This window comes from Microtus oregoni, unplaced genomic scaffold, assembly GCF_018167655.1.
Source record: "Microtus oregoni isolate MIOR12 unplaced genomic scaffold, Mior012 000148F_ref0000004, whole genome shotgun sequence".
In the NCBI taxonomy this organism is placed as follows: Eukaryota; Metazoa; Chordata; class Mammalia; order Rodentia; family Cricetidae; genus Microtus; species Microtus oregoni.
The window spans coordinates 471,795-487,992 of record NW_024544798.1 but is presented as its reverse complement, the minus strand read 5'-3'; the positions used below and the strand labels follow the sequence as shown (position 1 = coordinate 487,992).

At 44.4% G+C, this 16,198-nt stretch overlaps 1 protein-coding gene across 2 annotated transcripts; it reads right to left on the bottom strand.

Annotated features, from left to right (window-relative positions):
• Nucleotides 1-860: 860 nt before the first annotated feature.
• On the bottom strand, nt 861-14,708 carry LOC121444931 (F-box/LRR-repeat protein 21-like). 2 transcript variants are annotated; one of them, XM_041646876.1, is made up of 8 exons: nt 14,589-14,664; nt 14,133-14,264; nt 13,609-13,708; nt 12,580-12,711; nt 11,048-11,414; nt 10,498-10,620; nt 5,997-6,165; nt 861-2,090 (listed from the first exon to the last, which is right to left on the bottom strand). In XM_041646876.1, the coding sequence occupies exons 5-8, from the start codon at nt 11,411-11,413 to the stop codon at nt 1,447-1,449; spliced, it is 1,302 nt and encodes a 433-aa protein (XP_041502810.1). In that variant the 5' UTR covers nt 11,414; nt 12,580-12,711; nt 13,609-13,708; nt 14,133-14,264; nt 14,589-14,664; the 3' UTR covers nt 861-1,446. The 2 variants fall into 2 exon arrangements, with proteins under 2 accessions (XP_041502810.1, XP_041502811.1); XM_041646877.1 differs by lacking the exon at nt 14,133-14,264 and having other exon boundaries at nt 14,589-14,708.
• Between the last annotated feature and the right edge of the window lie 1,490 nt (nt 14,709-16,198).

Genomic DNA, 16,198 nt, shown 5'->3' with positions numbered 1-16,198 from the left:
CGAGGAACACACGTGACCGTAAGTCACCTGTCTCAGAGCTCACCATGAGAATGAATGAGGAAGGACAGTCTACTTCCAAACTGTTTACAAACTACAGTGGGTCCTAATTGCTTAATAGGTGAGGATACTCGCCAAAACTGAAAAATAATAAGCATGTTTTTCTTTTTGAAAGCTGACTTCTAATAACTGTACACACACACACACTCACACACACTCATACACACACACACACACACTCACACACACAGAGCAGTGATCTTGTACAGGGGAGTTTACGGCACAATGAAGTGCACAGGTCATAATGAGACAAGCAGATCATACACACATAGCAGTGGGCGTTACAAAGGAGAGCAGAGTACTCAGGATGTGAGCAAAGGGTCAGACCCAGGAGCTGGGAAGGTGTCAAGGACGACTTCCCCTCAGAAGTGCCACAGGGGAAAGAAAGATCTGGGGGAGCACAGAGGGAGCCGGTAGAGAGATCTCGGAGAGATGCCTGTGGTAGCAGAGGGCAGAGAAGTTGGAGGGACAGAGAAGGAGAGAAGTGGGCAAAGGGCGGGCACAGTGGCAGGAAATGGCACAGAGCACCCAGGCAATTGCTCAGACGACATCTTCATCCTAAGGACAAGCTGGAGAAGGACATCACCAGTGTGACTAATCAGATGACAGGCCACATACGTGAAGGACAGGGCACAGTCCCAGATCAACAGCAGCAGGCCAGTAAACACTGATTTCCAAACACATCCTGCAAAATTCACCTCTGTACCCACACAGTGTATTCAATTAATAAACACAGTATCTTCTATTTGCTGTATTTTATGAAATGAATTAGCACTACTGGATTTTAACATAATACTAATTACCTTCCAAGTTTATCTAAAAATGAATTTAAAATACTCTAGAAATCAAAGTTGTTTACTAATAAATAAATCACAAAATGCCAAAAAGATTTTAAGTACAATGACACACACCTCTATAATGGTACCTTGATTTTTAACAGTATGCGCTTTGTAAAACATATTAATACCAAATGAAACAGATGAAATTAAAATAACATGAGGTTGTAACATAAAAATATGTAACTTAAAGGGATCTAATACTGTAAATTGTAATTACATATTAATTATAAATTTAGTATAAATTTCTTAGTAAGCTAAACATGCTTCCAAAGGTTGAGAAATGGAAGTCTCTCTCAGCCTTGGACACCTGTAGTCTACCCTACCAATGCTCTAATTAACACACAGTGTCTGTGTCCTACTGACAAAAACTTCTGGCTATTTAAATTAACTATATTGTTTTCAAATGACTCTACAGAAACCAATTAAGAGATTTGGTAAACAGCAAATATTTAACCTAACACAGTTCAGTGGCTCATCTCAAAAATTACATTTACATGGCCAGACAATAACTCATCCTACTAACAGAAAATTTGGAACCTTTGGCAGCTGGTTACCAGACAGGCATCACATCCGGGAACCACACTCTTCCCAGGTGCTTAGAGACTTCAGTGTGAACTTCATCTGGGGTGTAATTGTCATCAGGGACCAGAACCTCCTCCATGATGGACAGATGGGTGAGCCTTCGGCCACAGAGTCGTACAAACTCAACGAAGGCGCTACAGTTGACCTCACACTCGCTCAGGCCCAAGGCTGTCAGGTTTTGACAGTGCTCAGCAATGCCAATAAGTTCACTGTCCAGGGGCTGAAGGCCATTGGCACACACCACTAACTCAACCAGCCGTGGGCAGTGCACACCTATCCGGCCTAGAATGGCCCTGCTCACTGAACGCCCGAAGTAAACGTGAGTGACGGGGGTCTCTTCTTGGAAGAATGTCTCAAGCTCCTCTTCATATAAGAAGAAGTACATGACAACACTGACCCCCGGAGAGTGTTTCATCAGCGCATCCCAACTGTGTTTTTTAATGGAGTGGAACTGGATCTGCCCAGGGTTTTCACTCACAACATCTATTCGGAGATGTTCGAGGTTCACGTGAGTCTCACTTGACAGCGCAAGGAGCAGCTCATCGCTCAGAATGTAGTAATTCAATGCCAGCTCTCGGAGGCCCTGATAGTGGTCTGCCACACAGAGGATCCCTGCGGGAAATGGAGGAAATCCTTAAGAACAAAGAATCACGCTGATACTAAAACAGATGAGGTCAACTTAAATTTTCTATTAGTTATTTTAGTACAACAGATAACTAATGATGTTTGGGAAAATGGCCGCTAACATATATCATTATATGTGTGCAGGGTAATTAAAATTTTCCCCATACATAGGGCTGGGGGAGGGATATGCAAACCGCTGCAGCCACTAAGGAGATCGGTGTGGAGGTTCCCAAAGAGCCAAACCTAGAGCTACCATAAAACTCTCTGTACCCATCTTAGGGACACCTGAAAGGCTAATTCAGCACAGCAGAGACACTTGGGCAACCACGTTGACTGAGGCACTATTCGCACGAGCTGAGACGGAAACAGCCTAGGAGTCCAGCAACAGGTGAGTGTGGGTAAAGAAAACGTTCTCTGTGTGTGTAACGACTTCTACTGAGTCATAAGAACGGAATTGTGACACTTTCAGCAAAATCAATCAACTGGAGATTACTGTGTTAAACAAAATAAGGTAAATTCATAAAGATCAATGTCACACTTCCTAACATACTCCAAGTTTATATTTAAGTTCACAAACGAGTGCACATGTGTGCACACACACATGCACATACACACGCACACACACATACATGTAAGGCGTGAAAGCTCAGTATGTCCTAGTTTCCTCTCATGGCTGCGATAAAACACTGACCAAAATCAAGGTGAAGAGGAAAGGGCTTATTTGGCTTAGACATCTAGACCATAGTCCATCTTGACAGAAGCCAGGACAGGAACCCAGAGGCAGAAACTGAAGGCAAGATGATGGAGGAATGCTGCTCACTGGTTTGTTTCTATGGCTTACTCGGCTTGCTTTCCCACACAGCCCAGGACTACCACACAGGGGCAGCACTACTCATGGGAGACTGGGCCCACATCAATTCTTAATTAAGAAAATGTCCCCACTGATGGAGGCATTTTCTCAATTGAGGTTCTTTCTTCCCGGATGACCGTAGCTTGGGTCAGCTGAAAAGAGCCTAACAAGCATGAAAGGGGCTATGGCAGGGAAGAACGATGGAGGAACAGAGAATGATGGGATACATGTGATATGAAAGCAAAAGGGGGCAGGAAGAGGGCCAGGAAGTGGGGAGGGGAGGCAGACAGGCATAAAGAATAACAACACAATATATACATGAAAATGCCATGATAAAACCTACTACTTTGGGGCATTAATTTAAAAAATTAACTAGAAAAAAAAAATGACAGACCAATCTTCCTGATGAACATTCATGCCAAATATCCCAACCAAATACTTGCAAATCTTAGTGGTTAACGAACTCGCTGTACTGGCAGGAATAGCTGAGTTTGGATTCCCAGAACCCATGTGGAAGCATTTCTGCAATCTTAGCGCACCTACAACAAGATGGAAGCTGGGGATGCAGAATTCCCAGAAGGTCTTTGGTCAGCTGACCTGGTGTCTACAGTAGCAGACAAGATACCATGTCTCAAAAAAGTTGGATGGTAAAGACACATTCCTGATTTCTACAAATGTGCCACAGCCTATGTGTCCCAGCACTCTAAACGATGAGTACACACACACATACGCGCGCGCGCGCACACACACGCACAAACTTGCACACACATGCTTAAAAATGCTTGCAAATCAAATATAGGAACATATAAAAGGGGCATTCGGCATGATAAGGTCGGCTTTATTCTACAGTTGCAAGAGACATTCAATGTGTGCCGATCAGTAAATGTAAGACATCACATAAAAGGTCTTAAAGACAGAAATCACATGATTTTCTCTATAGAAGCAGAAAAGGGTTTGGACAAAATGCCACATTCCTTCATGATAAAAGCCTTGAAGAAAGTGGGAGCAGAAGAAATGTGTCTCATAATAAGGGCTGTCATCTTTGATGGAAGTGTATCTCAACATAACTAAAGCTGTCTATGATGAACCTGCAGCTGACATTATACAAATCGGAGAAAATTTCAAATGACTAAAACGAGGAACAAACCAAGGCTGCTCACGTCCTCCGCTCTTACTACAGTAACAGAAGCCTTAGAACACCAAGCCGAGAGAAGCAAATGAAAGGGATATAAATACGGGAGTTGGCTGGTTTTATGTTAACTTGACACAAGAGTCATCTGGGAAGAGGGAATCTGAACTGAGAAAATGCCCCCACCAGACGGCCAGTGGTGAGTTTTCTTACTTAGTGATTGATATCAGAATGCCAAGCCTATTGTGGGAGGTTTCACCCTTTGGCAGGCAGCCCCGGGATGTATTAAAAAGCAGGCTGGGCAGGCCATAGGAAGCCAGCCAGTAAGCAGCTCTCCTCTTTCCTTTATGGCCTTGTATCACTTCCTGCCTCCAGGTTCCTGTCCTGATTTCTCTCGACGATGGACTGCAAGCCAGAAGATGAAATAAACCCCCTCTTCCCCAAGATGCTTTTGGTCACAGTGTTTCATCACAGCAACAGAACCTGAAGACAAGAGGAAAGGAAATAAAGAAATTGCAGACGACATGCTTCTCTATATAAGACTCCCGGAAAACCTTGAAAGCTGCTGAGCACCAGCAAAGAGTGGCAGGATGCAAAATGAACATGCAAAAATCACTGCATTTTTCTACATTCCAATAACACATGTGCTAAGGGAGAAATCAGGAAAACAATCCATTCACAACTGCCCCCACCCCACATGGCACACCTTGGAATAAACACATCTACAATGAAAACTTCAAAGCAAGTGAAATAGACACTAGATGATGGCCGCATGCTCTGGCTGCAGGGTGTAGACAAATCAAGCTGAAACCGAGCTGGAAATTTCCTGCAGGCTAGCTCTCATAATGCTTCCCAGTGCTATGAAGGCTGACAGAGGAGTCTTACTCAGCTATGAACCCCGTGTGCTGCCAGCCTCCACTAGACAACAAGTGCCCACAGCTACAACAGCGCCATGACTGTCACGGGAATAACTTTCTCATTGAATCTGAGGACCACTCCATAGAAGAGAACTCTTACTTGGTACTGTAAACCTGTTCAAAGTCCATGGTTGGAAGGCCATAGGCCCTGACATGGAAGCTTCTACAGTCATTCCGCTAAGTAGGCGTGCTATGCCCATCAGACTGATCTTATTATGCTTGCTCATGGGTGAGTGCTGCTTAGCCGTTGTCAGAGAATCCCCATTTTATAATGGACAGCAGTGACTGCAGGGACTTTAATTGGTAAGAGATGAAAATATAAGTGACTTTTGAGTGCTCAGTCCTAAGAGAGCATCTGTAAAACTCGCAGGCCGAGACTCAGGAAAGACTGCGGAAGAGAGGGTGAGAAGGATGCGAGAGACAGAGGAAGTACACGGAATGCAGAGACATGACACTGTTTGCTGCACTCGTGAGCTCACAGCCACTGAAGACACCCTCCAACACGGCATCACGGGTGGGAAGGGGCTCATGAGGGAGGTCCCACCCCTCTGCGAGGAGCTTTCTCTGCTGAGTGTTGCTAGGGGAGAAGATTTCTCCCATGGTGCCGCCACTGGTAAATTGTCCATGCTCTAATAATCCCAATAACACAGAGGGTCAGCAAAATGGAGAAGAAATTAACTGGAAGGGGGGCTAACTGGGAAGAAGAAGGGCCCTGACAGGGGAGGGAGGAACAAGAGAAGGTAACGGGAGCGAACATGATCAAAATATGTTATGTACATGCATGAAATTGTCAAAAATGGGTCACTAATTTTGACAAGATTAACACATGTCCAAGGGGAAAATACTCTCTGAAGAAGCAACTTACATCTAATTTGAAGATGATTGCTTCTGATAAAATTCTTAAAAATTATGTTCCAAAGGCGTGTACTTTTCAATAGGTAATTTGTTGTTACTATAGTAAAAACCATCGATTAATTTACATAAAAAGCACGACCTACCATCAGACGAAACATGAGGACAGCTGCTCATTTTTAGGAGTCGCAGAGTGTCACTACTGTTGGCCACGAGAATCTTCAGTGAGGGATGGTCCACAGGCGCATCTCTGATCTTAGCTGATGACGACTTTGAGTTGACAAACACAACTGTAAGTGCTGACACAAAATGAGACTTGCATGCCAGTAAGAAAAAAATTACGAAAACGTTATTTAAAACTCCTAGTTTCAAACAAGTAGCATTAAAAAATGAATTCTTAGTTGCTAAAATACAGTAAAAATAGACTATGTTTTCATGCTATTGCTAGCCATTAGACGACATTCCTATTTCCTTTTTATATAAAATTTCAAGTTAGTATCAAAGTATGGGTTTCATTCGGCATTTTCATGCTTGTTTGTCTCTATGCTTCCCTCTTCTCCACGCCCTTCTCTCTGCCTTTCCCCATCCTCCCGACCCATCTATCTCTGGTCCCCTCATCCCTCCAAATACTCCTGCTCTCATCATCTGGATTCCGTTTGTCTTTCTCTCTCTCCCCGCTTCCCTCTTCCGTGGTTCTCTTTCTACTTTCATAACCTCAAATGCACACAGACAGACAGACACACACACACTCACATACACGCTGGACACATGGAGTCTGCCCATGAGAGAAGGCATGCAGTATTTGTCGTCCTGAGTTTGATCTATTTCAGCTAACATCTTCATGTCTACTTCCACATATTTTCCTGAAAATATCATGATTTTGCATTTCTTCAAGGTGAAAAAAAATTCTACTGTGTGTGTACTATGCTTCACTCACTGTCTGTTGATGGACATCTAGGCCAGTTTGTCTTCCTAACTACTGTGAGCAGTAAATCGGCAAACATGGCTATGTATGCATCTCTGTGTAGTTTATGACTTCAGGTAGTTTGCCAGTAGCATAACTTGTAATACATACAGTATTTTGTAATATACATACAGCATACAGTAATTTGTTTAGTATGGGTTCTTGTCTTTGGTAGGGGACTAGGTGGTGGTAGCTGTCTGAGCTCAGTTTTAGAGCTTACATTCTGTTCCAATGACTTCTCTACAGGGTAAGAGATGAGGATCCAGTTTCACTCTTCTACATCCAGTTTTCCAACCAACATTTGCTGAAGATGCTGCGTTTTGTTTCCAGTGCATGCTGTACCTGTTTGGTCTCATTTTCAGGTTTTACATTCTGTAACACTGGCTTGTATGTCTGTTTTTGTGACCGTTCCAAGCCTAGTTTCTGGAACTGTGGCTTTGAGCTATAACTCGAGCCCGGCTTTTATACTTGCACGCTGCTCTTTCTGCTTCGAATTGCTGCAGCGATGAGGGTCTCTTTGTGCTTCCGTATCAACAGCAGAACTGTCTTCTCTACTGCTGTGAAGACTGGAATGCATTTCTGAGGGAGACTGTTGAATCTCTAAGCCACTTCGGCCAATGCAGTCGTTTTCTACACTACTAATCCTGCCATAAGGTTTCTCCAGCTTCTTAAATTCCTCTCTTTGAAGTCCTAAGGGTTTCATTGCAGAGGTCTCCTACTACCTTTCTCCATAGTTAGGCTTAATTCTGAGTTTTGGGGGTCTTATGGGGGCATTATAAATGGCATTTTCTTCTTTCTTGGCAGTTTCATTATTAATATATAGAAAGGCTACAGACTTTTCTGTGGTGACTTTGTGTCTTGTTACTTTGCTGGAGTTTAAGATTTCTCTGGTGAGCTCTCTAGGACCTTGTAAGTATAGACTCAAGTCTGCAAGTGTGAGTAATCATTCTCTTCCTTTCCCATCTGTATCCTTTTTATTTATTTCTCTAATGATAGAGCTCTAGCTACGATTGCATGCATTATATTGAATTAAGAGTGGTTAGGTGGACATTCCTATCTAACTTTAGAGGAATGTTGGGGTGTTTAACTCTGGGAAAAGCCTCACATGTCCAGTGAGATGATCACATGATTTCCATCTTTAAACCCATTTTGTGTGTTACATAACATTGAATGATATGCAAAACCAACCTTGAATCTCTGGGGGAAAACTAACTTGTTTGTGGTGTAGGTTTGAAAATGGAACAATGAGAAAGGAAAAATTCCAAATATCTTCTAAAGGATGTCTTAGCTATTTTCAACCTTAAGAATTCGATGTCAAGTATTAAAAAGTTATAGTTAATTTATTTTCTAGAACAGGGATTAGCTAACTACGGACCACCAGCCAAGCTCAGTGCAGAGTCTGTTTCTCTCTGTTTCATGAGTGAAGACTAAGTCGTTTGGATTATTAAAGGTGGAAAAGACCTGAAGCATAACACTGTGTAGCACGGGAGCTACAGGAAACAGAGTTAAGGCTCACAGATGAAGCCTGCATGGCCCAGCCACACGCTCTCCTTTCGCATGGTCTGTGTTGGCTTCTCCCTGCAACAGAGGAGCTGGGGAATTGAGGCCGATCTGTATGGCCCTCAGAGCCTAGAATTCTTTGGGTTCTTCCTACCTCCTCCCAGGAAAAATACACTTTTCCCTGTTTCATTCACTTTTATATTTCCAGACCTAAGACAGTGTCTGCAGCATAGCAATCAATAATCCTTTTCAAAGGATGAAGGGATGTCATAATCCTATGTTCTTTACCCAGCAGATTTAAACGAAGTAAATAAGGCAGTTACATTTTTGAAGAATTACAAAATAAAGCTTACTAATAGCGTGACCTCAGTGTAGGCAGAATTCCACACATTTTCAGATTCATTATTTCTGGCCAAGTCGGAAAGTGTGGAAAGCAAATCCAAGGCAAGATCCCTTTCCCTTCCACAAACTCCATCTTGGTTGTATTAAAGGTTCTGCAGGCCCTGTTAGGATGACTACATTGGTTATAAATGTGTAAACACATGGTCTTACACTAATTAAAAGTGGTTTTCACACAGCAGAGGGCTAGAGTGCTACTAACTTAATACAGAACCTTATCTCTTTTTCAAGAAACATAAAGTTGGGTTTTTTTTCCCCTTCAATCAACTCTGAATTAGTTATTTCCGTCTTGCAGGACGCAGAAGAGGCACAGCGCAGGTTTCCTCATAGCCCCACTTGCTACACTCTTCATGTCTAAAGTCCCATGCCTGGCATCTGCCGGGCAATGCATAGCAACTCCAGAAGCTGGCCCTGGAGGCTGATGGGCACCGGCAGCCTTAGCTTTGGACTCTAAGATGCATAAGGTCAGTCTGAGCCTGTGGACTATAAACAAGGAAGTGACTCTTCAACACTAGTCATCTTTCATCTGATTACTCATATTATTCTAAATCCCCAAATGACCCAATTTTTTTTCCAGCCTACCTCCTAAAACGACAACAGGCTAGCAGACAGCCTGGCTGAGAGAGCCACGACCCAGTTTACAGGTGGGAGGATGTTGTTATCCCTACCCTCTTCTGTAGGAGAGTTCTGTCAGGAGATTTTTATCAACGGCTGTAACGAAGAGCTAGTTACAAAGTGAACACTACTTTAACCTGGGTTCCTGGTAAACAGGTAAACAACACGGATGGTCTCTCATGCTTCCAAAGGGCTGAGTGTGAGGCGAGCCCAGTAAACAGGCTGAGCTCATCACTGAGATGGTTTGGAGAACTAACAGTGCAAAGAAGATGAAATGCGGTCGGCTTTATAGTTGGTGCTGGTTGTCAACTCAAGAGACTCTTGAGTCACGTCGGAGCCTTTGGGGATTATCATATTATTGACTTACTACCTGTATATGTTCATGCATGTACACACTCTATTACCAGATGCGGAGGTCAAAGGACAAATTACGGAAGTTCTTTCCTGCCACCATACGGGTTCTGGGGCTCAAATTCAGATTCTCAGACCAGGCGGGAGGCACCTTTACCTGCTGAGCCCCCTCACTGTCCCAGGACTACCCTGATTACGTCAACTGAGATGAAGGCTCGATGGCTGTAGCCAGCACCCTTTTGGGATCCTGGACTATACGAATGGGGGTGGGCACTGAAGAGCGGCATCCATCAGCATTCTCTGCTGCCTGACAACGATGCCGTATGGCTGGATGCTTCAAGCTCCTGCTCCTTGGCTTCCCAACCATGCGGGACTGTGCACTGGAAGTGCCAGGGAAGGATATTTCTCCCTTACATTGCTTTGGACAGAGTATCTTCTAAACTAAGACAGTAGGAGCAGACAGTGACCAGTTTGAGAAGACGTCTCTGCAGAGCTGAGGACACTCGGGAGAGGGATGAAGACGGTGCTTCCTGCAGTGGACAGTGCTGGGAATGTCTAAGTGACTTCATCTTTCCTCTTTGATTATCCAGGGCCGGGTTTTAACTGACAGGCTTGGCCAGCTGGGCTAGCCATGCCGCTGAACTCTAAGTCAATGAGAAACCCAGCCTTACAGGAGGTGGGTGGTGGGTTTTGCGGGGAGGGCACATGTCCTCTGACAGTCACATGCATGCACACATACGCACACCTGCACGCACATGAACACAAACATCATTTAAAAAGAAGTCTACCGTAGTTCACAAAAGGCCCAGTAGTCTTACCTTTGGCACATTCATAAACCTTGGTTTGGCTGTGGAAATCAACCCCAGGGTCTGGATGGAGCAATTTACCAGCTGAGAGAGAATCTCACAGGCAGCTTCCGCTGACTCAATACTACTATCAACCTATAAAGACAATTTTTAATATGAACTTCCCTGAAGGTAATGTGTCAGAACCACTGGAAATGCAATTATTTAATGGAATTTAATAACCAAGTTTTGTTGATCCCTTTCATCAATTGAAATGACTGCTTTTCTACGGAATGTCTGAGCTTACAAAGGGAGAAACAGAAAGATGGCAAAATAACTTTGCAACACTTCATGCTTTTAGGCCTTTATAATGACCTGGGTATTAATAATAATAGCCAAGTGAGAAAACTGACGTTTAAGTCATTTACTGACAGCTCGGGCTCTCTATCTCAGTCTGCGCAACAACTAGAGAACAATGAGAAAGCAACGTGGGCTAAAAACCATGGCGTATTTACCAAGTGCCTCCAAGTAAGGATCCAAACTCACAGAGGGATCTCACCGACGCGCGCACGCGGCTTCGTACCTTCAAGCTGACATACTGCAGGTGCACAGCGTGCTTCCTGATGATCTGCTGGATGAGATCGGGATGAGTGGACTTAAAATAGGAAGTGGCTGACCGGTTCAGCTCAAATTCAAACTTCTTCCAGAGATCAGGGACGTGAAACACTTCATTCCAGCTCCTACATACAGAAGACGCGCAGACTCGGTCTATTAAAGGAAGATACCGGAAGATGTGTAATATCACGTGCTGCGGTAGAGTCCCCCAGTCTGGAAGAACAGGGAGCACATGAGCGTGCGGGAGAGAAAGGCGGAGCCCACGTCTGGGCTGCTTCACCACTGGTGAAGACTGGACAGCGTTATTCACGGCAGAGAAATGATTCCTCTTCATTCTGTAAGCATCAGAAAACGCCGTTTGTTTCTTGTCTGGCACGCCACAAACATCCGTACTCTAACTGTATAGACTGATATGCACCCCACAAACATCTGCACTCTAACTGTATAGACTGATATGCACCCCACAAACATCTGCACTCTAACTGTATAGACTGATATGTACCCCACAAACATCCGTACTCTAACTGTATAGACTGATATAAGGAATGGGCAGTAACCCTTTTCACAGCAACCTTCTGCTTCCATGCACTGATAAATGCTACCATGTGCTGAGGACAGAGCGCACACCCGCTCTCAAAACCGTGCTCAAAGGCTGAACACAAGGGTAAATGACATGTGAGGGGAGCATGTTAACTGCATGAGAGGAAACACAGAACTGCATGTGACTGCCTTTGTGGATGGGAGAAGTGGCTAGGGGCCTCTAAGGGGAAGCATTCAAATATACCCCAGCTTTTGTGGAAACACCACACTGAAATTCTGCTAAACTCCTGGGAGATGTGGGAGACAGTACAACTAAAAGCATCTGTCAGGAAAGTCTCAGCTATGCCATATAGTAACCATGTGACTCTAAGCCTGGTTTCTCATCCGTAAGGCAGAGGTCAGAGTCCCCATAAAGCTGCTAGGAGGAGTGGACCATTTTAAGTATCGGTGCCTTGGGCATACTCAAGAAGCACTGCTGTACTGACTTGCATTTTTCTCAACTCCTTTCATTTGGAAAGGCATGTCACAATTCTAAGAGAAAACCAAATGATTTGTACTAAATTTCAGGTGGCAGCTTGGACATACGAATTCTGGGAAATGTGGGCATAGCAGGGACAGAGCAGTTGCATGAGGACATATCTGCTCCTCTGTGATCAGTAATAAAAAACACGAGAATGAAATTATTTTCCCCAGAAAGACTCTGCAGGTATTAACTACCTGGGGACACTACCAAGCTCCAACAGCTGAAGCCCAGATATATTGATACATACAAGAACATATCTATAATTTTCTCTGCATGTTTTATGTAAGAACCCAGAGTATTAAATGTACAATTATTTGAGAGGCTTTATAATGGTAAGGAAATGGTTCTGAACTTCACTCTGATTAATGACCTAGCCCTCCCTTCACCCCTCAACACTAGGAACATATACACCAATTTAGTACCAGATTTGAACATACCTTCACATCCACGGAAATCTTTATTTACAGTGAAAGCACATTTGTCTTGAGACTCGAACTGAGTGGGGTGAAGCATTTCTTAACCACAACATAAAGTAGGATCCCAGAAGCAGGACTGACCTACAAAAATCACTGAAAAAAGGAAAAAGTCATTTTCAGGGCTTAGAAACTGCAATGGAAAACAAAATCCTGGCCAACTTGTAACTCAATTATCAGAGGATAACTGTTTCACGTGGTAGCCTACAAAATCATTAAAATTTCAGTAAATTAAAAGAAAGGCGACCCCTAATATAAAACTTTACTAGAAGAGGAGTGAAGACAAATAAAGACTTTATCCGAATGCCAGATTTTGTATAACTACCTCACAGTTCTCTACCCCGAGCGATTGTGTTATAGATTCAGCTTGATTGTCCATAACAAGAATTGTTCAATTTACTGAATTTATTAAACTTCCAGTGTACTGAATCATCATAAAGAATTAACGTTGTTAGGAGCTGGAAAGATGGCTCAGTGGACACGAGCACTTGCTGCTCTTACAGAGGCCCCAGGTTCGATTGCCAGCACCCACACGTGCATCAGGTACACACATGGTAGGTACACAAACATAAATACAGGCAAAATCCCAATATGGATAAACCTCTTAAAAAGGAATATTATGTTAATACCAATAATTTAGTAAATACATGTTAATTTTCTGTCTCCTCACATAAACTAATGAATATAAAACTTTACCCTCCCAATTACAAACTTCATAAAGCACAACATTGTAGTTATGTGTGTCAGTATATTTTAGAATGTAAGATAAATTGATCTGTATTACTTGGAAATACTTTCCTGATCATTTATTCATTATTTAGTTTAAATAATGAGTTACATTATGGAATGCCACTTAGTCGTATTGTTTTCCCGTTAAAATTTTTTTTTTTTGGAAATGTTTCATATAAAAATTCTACCTTAAATATAAGGGGCTATTTTTCACTTGTTTTTACGTGAAAGAAATGGATCGCTTCTTTTTCAAGACTCTCTTACCTAAAGGTGGCTTCCGAGTTACAGTTGACGCTGGACCAGTGAAATGAAGCAATCGTTGCCATAGGGTACTCACCAACATCCATTTGCCTTCACTTTCAGTCTTGGAAAATACCACAAAAGCATCATTAGGGCATGTGATAATCTTACGCTACGGTTATTTATAAGTCACTGTATACATTAAGTCATTTTATTAGTAAATTATTAAAACTATTTTCTGCCCATATGAAAAACTAGGTTACGGAAATATTGCAATACTTGCCAGGAGTTACACTGGAAGCTATTCATATCAGGCAGTAAACCAATCTGAAAACTCACATTTTACCTACTATTTATGGAGAGATACCCTGAAAATTTAAGGTGATTCATGATTACATGTATTTGTTTATAAGCTGTATAACTTTTTCAGCACAGTTCAAACTTCTCTGTAGTGTTAAGATATATTTACTTACGAAGGAGATACATTCATTTTTAAGGGCAGTATCTGAAGACCGAAGTTTGCAAAAATGCACTTGGACTGAAAATACCTTTTGAGATGCGAGAATGCCAGAAAGGCTGCACAGAACTTGATTGACCTGGACCATCCCTTAGAGTCCCTTACGGAGACGGGCACCTAGCAGCCTGCCCCATCTTCCTGCAACCTCGGCTTCCAGACTGGGCTGGGGAGAGACGGCGCCAAGCCAGGGCAGAGTTTAGAGTCTACAAATGTGAACAAATGACGGTGCAAATGCACCTCTCCAACGCTGCACGGTGCAATTTATTTTACATTCTAACTGCCCAGAGAAACGGGGCTTGGGAACAGCCTCACCCTAGGCAAAAAACCCTCCACATAGCTGGCGGTGAAGCGGCCTGTCGGGCTTGGGTCCGAGGCGGTTCGGGTCCACTCTCCCTCTGCAACCCGACAGCTCTGGGGGCTCGCCTTTGAGGATCGGCCCGCCCCTCCCCACCCCGAGGGGTCCCCGGAGCTGCGCCACAAACCTTACCTCAGAACCCACACCTGAGCTGCAGCCAGCCCAGGTCCAGCCCTCAGGTCCAGCACAGGAGTCCGCTTGCCGAACCCCAGCAGCCCGCTTCTCAGGTGAGCGCTGGACTGTGATGGACAGACTGGCCCCGCAGGTCAGGCCCCGCCCACGCCCCGCCCCTCCGGGAAGCTTCGCCCCCACCGATTTGCTCGAGGTACACAGGTCCCGGTGCCCGCCCACGCCCCGCCCTTCCGGATATTCAGTCCCCGTGATCCCGTTCCCCGGGCAGCCTCACCCCACCCCCAGCAGCTGTGTGTTATGCCTTATGCCTGCCCACTCCCAGCCCCTTAATAATGCCCCGCCCTCCGGAAGTGCCTGCTCCTCAGAGATGCCCCGCCCCTGTCAATCCCTCCGCGCCCCCAGCCACGACGCCTAGGTGAGTCCACCAAGAGCTAGACCCTGATACACGCCTACGCCCCGCCCCCTCGGGAACGCCCCGCCCATTGGCGGAAGCCCCCCCCTACCCCTACCCCAGAAGCTCTGATCCTAAGCAGCCTTGCCCAGCCCGTGCCATTCTGCTGGAGCCCAGGGCCTCATTCAGCACATGCAGGTTCCCAGGCCTCTAGAAGTCCTTTGGGGGTCCCAGGGCACCCTGGGCGTGCTCCTTAAGTAGCAAGCAGATGCTTAGTGAGTATTCACTAAAGTAAATGAAGGCTTGCCCAGAACTAGCAGTTTCCGGGGTTTAACTGGAGGAGGCCGCCCCGCTCCTATAAGCTTAAGAACTTTCCAAGTTCTTAAGGAACCTTGGAAAGAAGCAGCACAGATAGGCCCTCGGGTCTAGGAGCTGCAGACCCGGAGTGCAGAAGGTCACCTATGACCTGCCAGCCTGCCAGTACGAAAATGATGTACGGTTTTAAAGCTTATTTTAAAAATCGCTTCAAAATATGAGATCCGCCCATGCACAGCGTTCAGGACACAGTGCTACACCAACATATAGTCCCTCTCATGCTCATTCTGCAATGACCAGCTTCACTGCTGTATAGCCGACAAACATAAATTGCGCACACACTACGTTTTGTTGTCTTTGAAACCAGCATGGCAGCCAAGGGAATGAACTTACCGCAGATCTATGCCTCCCCCAGATTTCCCTAGGTCCTTCTGTGTTTCCCCTGCCGCTGGCCTTCCTCACCTGCGCTCTGACGTTTTAGATTAATTTGTAGTTCATATTATAAATTGAATTCTGTGGTGTCTAGCCGTCAGTTCTTTTTCCTCGGGAACTCAGTTGACACAGTTGCCTCCAAGTGACCTATACAGACTATTTTTTTTTCCTATTTTGCCCTTCTTTGATCTCTTTTAGATTGTTTTGTCACCTTATGAACTAGATTCACACGCCAGTCTAGATCTCAGGTCTGCCAAAGCCTCTCCTTCACAAACCCATTTCCACCATGGTGTTCAACGAAGCCACTCCCAAGCTCGTGTACTCCAGGCAAGGCTTTTCAACTTGAACTATCTTGAACCCTCTTAGACTTCCAGATTAATCCCTACTCCGACCCCCTGTGGTTCAGCCCTGCTTACACATCTCACTACCCACAATAATAGTAGTAGTAATAATAATAATATAATAATAAGTT